Source organism: Lycorma delicatula, chromosome 9 (assembly GCF_047948215.1).
Source record: "Lycorma delicatula isolate Av1 chromosome 9, ASM4794821v1, whole genome shotgun sequence".
Taxonomy (NCBI): domain Eukaryota; kingdom Metazoa; phylum Arthropoda; class Insecta; order Hemiptera; family Fulgoridae; genus Lycorma; species Lycorma delicatula.
In genome coordinates this window covers 127,673,181-127,682,145 of record NC_134463.1, presented here as the reverse complement: position 1 = coordinate 127,682,145, position 8,965 = coordinate 127,673,181, and the positions used below count along the sequence as shown (strand labels likewise).

General features: G+C 36.5%; 1 protein-coding gene across 6 annotated transcripts in view; it reads left to right on the top strand.

Annotated features, from left to right (window-relative positions):
- LOC142330508 (uncharacterized) overlaps window positions 1-8,965 on the top strand; it is a 235,892-nt gene that overhangs the window by 122,918 nt on the left and 104,009 nt on the right. For 5 of the 6 annotated variants that reach the window (XM_075375820.1, XM_075375822.1, XM_075375819.1 and 2 more), the window contains one exon: window positions 2,988-3,101. The exons of the other annotated variant lie outside the window; for it this stretch is intronic. In XM_075375820.1, the coding sequence (XP_075231935.1) occupies window positions 2,988-3,101 (114 nt within the window). The remainder of the gene's footprint in view (window positions 1-2,987; window positions 3,102-8,965) is intronic. 6 annotated transcript variants of the gene reach the window in all.

Here is an 8,965-nt window from a genome sequence, read left to right as displayed (position 1 = left end):
GCGTCGAGATTGACTCGGAAGAAATCCGGTCGGAAGTATAAAAAATGAATTTTGAGGCGTGTTACGACCCTTATCTTAGTACGACTGTAACGATTATAGTAATCAAAGGGAAACAAGTATAGGAAATCATAGCGCTTTATGATTTCCTACAAAATTTTTCACCGTGCTTTTAAACACCTCCCGTGCCGATTTTCAACTCTGTTTAACAGATCTTCACATTTTTTCCTTCGCTCTTATTTGGAGGCCCCCAAATACCCTTACTTGATTTTAGTATAGCTAAACTGGAAAATATTTCTTGCGAATATTGAACCCGGTCTAGTTTTCTCCGTCGCTTTGACAAAAGTTATAATTTTGTTCGAAGTGATGGTGGAAGAATAATTGTCAGAGTCGACTACCGAAGGATGTTCAACGTTTCTCCGTCCGGGCGTAAGTGATCCGCGGTTTGATAATACGAAAGGAATTTGAAACGATTTTTTTCTTATCTTTATCGCACTCGCATAAGAAACAACAGAATTAGTTCAGCTAAAATACCGAAAAATACGCGAATTCTTAAAACGCAATAGATGAAAAATATTGTGTAAAAAAACCTGTGCGCGATAGAAAAGTGCCGATAGCATTTTTTAATCCGGCATAAAAAGTTACATTAGAAACACAATAAATCTTTCACGTTCCAAAAATTGTGCTTACCGGTGCGATCCGATGCATCGTGCAAAATTAATCTGCCTGGTTTGTTTAACAGATATATGTTATTTTATACAAATTCTCTACAACGCTTACAATTTAGATATATTTAACCGTTTAAATAGCGAGGATGTTTTCAATTTCATTCGTAAGTTAGCACAGGTGAGTTTACTAATCTTTCAAGCGGGAATGATTAGATGCTGAAGTATTTTTATTACCGATCGATATGTTACGCAAGACCTATTTTAATCTGGAATGAAGGCCACATCGTCCTTTAAAATTAAAAATCGCTATCGATATTTATTTGTTATTGTTCCTCTAAACGGTAATTTTATAAGGTGATTTTTTGTCGCGTAAATTAAATCGATCGAAATCTTTTTTTATTAATGAACTTTTTCGATGACCGTCTTCAAATAATGCACGTTTTACGATCGGTAATTCTTTTTATTTCTGTTAATGAAATTTTGGCGGTATAACCGACGTATACTCGCATAATTTAATTCAAAATTTATCGAATCGGCCCTAAAATTTGTTACTGTTGATTTGATTTAATTGAAATTTGTTTGATGTTACGAACGTGTTTTTTAATGCGATTTGTAAAACCGTGGCGCGGTTGTATATATATTTAATTTAATTTATCGCGTTTCGGTTTATATTTACAAACGACTACATACATCAAACAAATTAATGTAAATTTCAGTCGTAACTCATTTAATAACTCGACGGTGTGAAGCTTCTCTTCCTCTGTGGAATACAGAGTAATGTTTTGTTGCGAACTAATTACCGCTCAGGGTCTGTTGCGTCGTAATTTTTTTATTGTCGATAACACAGCATCGACTTATCTGAACTTTTGTTTATCCTCGCCATTAATTAAATTAATTTTTTCTCGTCGGTTTTAGTCGAGTAAATTTCTGTTTTTATTATAAGCGATCTATTCCGTAAACTTTTAATCGCATTTGACCTGGTTTGATTTCCTTAATAAATATGTAACGAACAAAAATATGATGGCCGCTTGTGTTTTGAGTTCGTAATTCACAAACGATATTCAAATATTCACAGTTACCAATCGGAGTGACATCGACTGTATTATCTCTCTTCTGTATGTAGGTTTTGATTAAGTTCTAAAATTTGCCGTCAAATACAGCGTTCATATTTTAAATTGAAGTGTTGTTTATCGCTTTACTTTCTTTGTTTAAGGTATCCTTACCGAAGGGGGAAGGTCCAACCAGCCAACCCTCTCTGGATATAACAGAAGTTGTCTTTCTTCCTCGGAATACCTTTTAAAATGAATCGCTCTCGATTATTGCAGCCGCTTCATTTATTGGGTCCGAAATTGAAAAACATGTCTCCACGAATTAAATTACCATAAAAAGAGTTATAATTTTGATGTTATATATTAATGTATTTAGTTTTATTAATTTATTTGTTATTGAAAAAATGAAACGATCGTTTAGGATGGACATCGTGAGTTTTTTCTTGTCGGATAGTCAGGCGACTAATCAAAGCTTATTTTTTTTTTTAAACTTGATTTAAAATATCGTTTTAGCTTTGTATTCGCGTAGTATCAATTATTCCACCGATAGAACTGCTTCGTTGCTTGATAATTCGTTTATCCGTTACGATTGAATACGTTATTGTATTCTGGTAAAATGAAATTAAAAAGTCGTTTTAAATTCTTTATCGTTATGTAGTACCTATATGGTACTACATACATGTACCGCTATTATGTACTACTATTTTTAGTGCGCCGCGGTACCCGCGGCGTACTAAAAATACCACGGTGAATACATAGTACATTAAAAATGTTTATTTACACCACCGCGTTGAAAGGATCGGTATATATTCTTGCCGTTGTCATCGGCCGACTCTTAAGTTCTGTGGGATCTGCTGCGGTTATTTTCCCCCCGACACCAAAACACCGCTGTACATTTTATACCGCCTTGCGAAGGGTTAATTTTTAATACAGGATTTGATTAAAGGACTTTGTAAAGTGTCAGACGCATTATCCGTTAATGCGTATTTAATCCCTACTGACTTTGCGGTTTGCTATCGCATTACGCTCGGTTATTTAAACGCCCGATTAATACGAACGATTAGGGAATTTACCGTATAGGAGAAATTAAAGTTTTTGAGGTGTTAAACGTCCGTAGTGTTTTTACTAGTATTTGTAAAAGGTACGTGGATAAATGCGTCGTATTTGCGTCCGATTTAGCTTGAGATTACGGTAAAAGAGAACAAGTTAATTCAGATAGCGGTGTTATATGTGCTGCACTAATAATATATTTTATTTTTTTACTTTATTGCAGGTAATAAATTCGCAGTGCAACGGCGTATTGGCCAGATTACTCGGTTGGCCGTCAAAAGAGGAAGTTAGCGGTCCTGAGACCAAAGAACAGGATGAACGAAGAACGACTCCTGAGGTATATCTTTTCTTATAGCTTTACTGTAATTGAATTTAAATTAAAACTTTTGGCTTTCTTATCGAGCAGTTAAAGGTGAAAGGTGTAAAAAATATAAATAAAGCGATAAATTATAAAACACAGCGCCGTAGATTGAATCGTTTTAAATTTGACCCGTTAAAAAAAAAGTTAAAGCTAAATTAAATTAAATTCGGGTCGATGGCTTCTTTATATAGGACGATGTCTCGATTACAATTTAGGGTTAGAATCCGAAAGGCGTGGTGAAACAATAAAGGGGGATTAGCAATCGCATCTTATTTATAACTGTTGAAAACGTTACGCGATGCGACACATCGCGGCTAACCGGTCTTGTCACGGCTCGTCGTGTTTACTTCAGTGGAAATTTGTTCGAGCGATTATCGTATTTTTAATGAAAAACCCTTACACAAACGTAATATTTGCGATAGATAATGCCGGATTAAAGAAATTGGCGCGATCAGATAGAAAGTTTTACTGCAGCTCACCGGTTAGCGACGAGTCGGTTAAGAAGCTAACAAGTCAAAAAATGTCGGTGTAAAACCGTGTTTAAAATTACGTCTTAATGACCGCAGGCCGAAGATAGTACAAGATGTGAACGAATATCTTTAAGCAGAAATATTTTTCTGTCGGTGATAACAAAATTGCCGATCTTCGCGTCATACGGTCATTTTGTATAGTAATGTCTCGCGCACGCATTTGATACCTAATTTTTCAGAAAATCTCTTTCCAATTATAACGGAATACGATTAAATACATTGCGCTTTCAACGAAGCGGAAGACAAATTGCGTGCGTACACGGGTGCGCATAATAGCGTCGATCGGATCGATAAGTCGCGATTAAGCGGGCTAAAAATATTTAAATTTGGGTCGGTGGCTTCTGCGTACGGGATAATGTCTAAATTAACATTTTGGTCGGTACAACAATAGAGGGGGGTCGTGTATTAGTAGTCATATCGTCGGTAATTTTTCAGGAAAGTTTAACATAACTTTTGCCGATTCTTTATTTTTATTTATTTTCTTTTTTCGTAAGTTTTATTTTGTAAACTTCATTCGTAGACTTTATTTCAGAACTCTGTGAACAGTGGTTTTTACAGCAAGGTATGTTGTACCTCCCGTTACCGATTAGTCGGACGTGAATCTGATTCTACTACAGAATTAAAAATTATTTTAATGCAATTTCAGTACGGTTTCGTGGAATTTCTACCGCCTTTTTTTACATTTTTCAGAAGTCTGAAGCTTTATTACAACTTTACGCATGCCGTATATAAAAATACAGTATTAAATGTACTCGTTGCTTCAAGTGAGAACGTCAGGGAATATAGTGTGTTTAGCGTATAAGGTGAAAAATACATAAATAAATTTGAATAAAATCGAAAGAAGGCGATTGAAAAAGCGCTTGATCAAAATTTTGAAGCCGAGTTTGGATTATAATGTTCCTTCGATAAACATATACAGCTTATTAATCTTCTGCTTTTGAGGAATTGTAAATCATTACCGGAAGTAAAAAAATGATAATAAATAAAACGCGTTAATTGTTAACTAAAAAACTGCAAATTTTTGAATTTCTTATAAACGAATAAGGATTAAAACAAAGTAATAGCAGAAAAAAATTAAAGAAAGAAGCTAAATTTAAAAAAAATAGTAATGCCGTAAGCGGTTGTGAGAATTTATTATACAACCTGATACGGTTGTTATTCAATAGATGTTTAGGAATCTTTTGTAATTCTGAAAAGAATGAAAAAAAAAGTTTTTTAATAAATTACTAAGTAGTTTGTTAATTACGTAAATTCAAATATGTTAACCTGTGTTTACGATTCGGTAAAAAGGCGACTTTTTTTTGTAGCATTAGTAAAAGTTAATCGATTTAGTCGTAATTAAAAATCAAGAAGATAATAAGAGAATGTCTATTTGCGCTGAAAAAGTAGTATCGGTGTTTGTACGTAATCGAAACGAGATTAAAATATCCGGGTGATATATCGCTTCAGAAGGGAGCGTATAAGTTTAGAATAGATAGTCGTGAAAACAGGGTCGTTATAATTATTTTGAAAGGTTTTAGGGGTTGTTCACCTTCAACAGAAACTTGTTACGCGTCACAAGCGCATTAACACTCATTCCTACCGCACCTACCGCCCGACACCTGACATCGATGTTGAAATCTCACAGAGTTGTCCTCGTATACGTTTATTTACCGTCTGTTTTTGTTTATTTAGCGGTACAAAAATATGTTTTTTTTCTTTGTCGGGTTGTGTTAACCTCTTGATTTTTTTTTAATAAATAAATTAACGTCTACCTTCGGATCCGATTATAACGCGCGAAACAGTTCCTTGCGGCGAACACGTAGCAGGAAGAAAGCTTTATCTTCATTCCTCGTTCGAATATGAAGAACAGGGAATTCAGTCGTCGAGGATAAAAGATGGAAAATATATAAATAAACTCGAACGAAACCGAAAGCGACCGGAGATCGGAAAAAATTGCTCGATCAAAATTTTGCGATCGAAGGCCTTTTCTAAATCGCATTTTGTTTCTTAGCGTTTTACCGTCGTACAATTATTTAAGAGGTATTGTACATCCTGCTTTTAAAAGTAGATGTGAAACAAATTAAACAGCCATACTTTCGGGTAGGGTTGTCATAACGTGATGTTTTTTCCGTCAAATTTTTGGTTTTAAATCTTTAAAATGTTTTTCCAAATCGTTAAAGATTGTAGAGTCGTACCCTTTATTTAACAACGAATACCGTGATTTTAGTGTACTCCATCGTAAGTTTTAATCTAAAACTGTGAATTTGAAAATTAAATTAAAAATTTAAACAGAAGTACTAATTTATAAAATTCCTTCGTGTAATCAAATCGTTACTAAAAAGGGCCAAACTTTTAGCCCTAAAATCGATAATGGGAATAAGGGATTGAGGATAAGGAAAACTGATGGATGGTGAGACAAGATGATAACACAATTCAAAAAGAGGAGAGAACGTGTGGATACAGTCGGCCACAAATAATATAGTTGGATAAAGGAAATCTCTTAAGTAATTTTAATAAAAATTTATGTACCGTATAGTTTGTAAGCGATTGCTATGTATATATTATTTATTTGTAAATTTTTGGTTGTATAGGTTATCTAGGCCGCTTGTATAAATAGTAGTTTGTTTGGCCTTTTTGTGACCGGGACTGACTTGGACACTTTAATATTAATTTATATTAAAGTTAAAAGTTGTTGTTTATTAGCAACCGTTTTATTTACGTTTTTTTTATCGGTTGTCATCTTTGTTTACTTGTTTTTCTATTGGAAGTTATTTTGTTAACGTGTGTGGTCACCGACTGTTGTTTATTTACAACATCAGTGTGCATTTTGTGTTAAGGATATTGTTTTTGTTGTGTTTGTGATTTCAGAAACGCCTGAAACCGAAGAAATAAAGAGTCGGTCCAAGCGGGCTAAATTTCGCGAGGATAATAAGGAAACGATTGAGGTTAGGCTCGACGATTCCTCATCCTCTTCTGGTTCTTCGCGGGCCGGAAAGAATAAAGATCGATTAACGATCGAGTAGTTTTCTAAAGGTAACGGTAGGTCTGGAGGTTCAGTCCCGTTAGTACGGGGTTTTGAAGAGAAATACTACGAATTAAGTTTCGGTAAACCCGAGAGGTACTAAGGCTAATGTGCGGAGTAATTTTCTCCCTAAGAGCAGGAAACTCAAATCCGTTGTTGAGGTCTTGGCTCGAGGCTATGAAAAATCGGCTATTAAGCCTGAAGCGAGAGAGGTTGTGCGGGAGGTAGTTTTCGCTCCGCCCTTGGTTCCACAGCAGGGGTTGCCTTAGCGTAAACGGTACGCGGAGTTGCTGAAAGACGGGAAACTAATCTTTCCCGTAAGCAGCCGGAGGTTGTGTTCATCGACCTAAAGGGAGGGACGACTACTAAAACAACTAAGGAGATGAAGGACGAGTAGTCTTCGCCGAAAGGCAGAACCTTAGAATTCGTAATGTTAGAGAGACGATAAAGGGGTTAGTCGTCATCGCTGACGACAAAGAAACTGCGGGTCATCTCTGACTCTTTTAAAGTCGGAAAATCCGACGTGAAAGTCGAGCCTAAAGGCAAGAGGATGTTGTTTTGTTTCAGCAACCGTATACTGTGTCCGTATATCTGTCCTGTTTTTTTGGTCGGAAGAGGTTCTGGAAGCGCGTGCGCTGTTTTGTGCAGAAAGGAACTTGATTGTGTTTTTATTCGACAGCTCTCAAATAATCATCGTGTCGTTGTCCGTGTGGATGTTCGGAACTTGCATCTGTATCTTTTTAGTTCATATTTCCAGTATAGAGATCCTGCCGACCGTCATTTTGAGGTTAGGGATAAAATCCTAAGATTCTCCGGCACCGGTTCCGATTCTTGTAGTTGCGGATGTGAATGCTAAGTCGCTCTTTTGGCGTAGCGGTTTTACCGATGATGCGGGCGAATTTATAGAGAGTTTTAGCCCGGAATCATCTACAGGTATATAACGTACGCGGTGAGTTGCCCACCTACGTAGGTACGGTAGACGGGCGTCGATTGTTTGGTGGAACGAAAATCGATGTTCCCGTCGGTAGATTTATCCCTGCGGATGTTTGTAATTTGAAGTTAGTTGATGACCGCTCAAGTGATCATCGATCGATCGTCTATGAGATTGCCGGTAGCTCGACCGAGCGCTACCGATGTAACTTTCCCGTTCACCGGGTCGTTTCCTGCACAGGCATGCGGAGCGGAAAACGTTTGTCGATTCTCTTTCAGCCACGCTCCGGGTTTTGGGTCGGAGTCTGGATGTCTTTGATTTGGAAGACCTGGCGGTCGGTTTGTCGGCGGCTTTTATCGATACCGCTGAGTGTTCAATTCCCCGAAGTTTCCGCCGAAAGAAGCTTGCATCACGGTGCAATAAGGAACTGTCAGGCACGAAGAGGGTTGTTTGTCGTCGTTTACGGAGAGCTTCTCAACGAGAGGGTGATCCGGAACGACGGGCAGCTCCTTGTTGCCGAATACAGAGATCGGAGATCTCATTACTTTCATAAAGTAACGACATCCGGCTGCGAAATGGGACTCGTGGCGTTCCTTGGTTCACGAGCAGGGGTAGAGGGTTTCCTGGGGCGTAGTATATAGGATCTAGGGACACAAACGATGAAAGGAAGTTCTGTTTGCTCTCTCGATCGAGTTTGGTGTAATTTCGGATACTTCTGAAATTTTACAGAAATTACTAGACGACTTTATTTTATCTTTTGACGATCAATTGTTATATTTATATTTTTATAAAAATTCAGTGTAGTATAATTAATGATATGCGACGTTAAATAATTATAATGTGTAACACATCATTGTTTCTGAGGATGAATTAATAATCCGAAAGCGCTCGAACATTACTATTAAAGATTGTTTGTAAGTGGAAATTATTACATAAACAATAATTTCATATTTTTTTTTTATTAAAAATTATAAAAAATATGTTTCATTGATCTTTTTTTGTTGAATATTTTTCCGTCATCATCATACAGCGACGTGGCTATCCGCTCCGAAACAGGTCTGTTCAATCTCATCTGTCTCTATTCTACTTTATTTGAAGCTAAGATTTTAACTCCTTAATAGCCTCCATTTCCTTTTTTAAATTATTTAAAACGTTTGCTTTTTCTAACTTACGTTTTTTTGCACCTTCTTGTTTCGTTTTAATCTATCCTCTAACGTTATTCCGTATTTATTTGTTAGCGGTCATCTACTAATGCTTAATAGGTAAACATTATCTGAACGGGAAGGACAACCCTTTCCGTCAGTAATACTTGCAGTACGCGAATGAAGTAGATTAAGGAATATAATGGAACTATAGTGTACAATAACTATCCGAT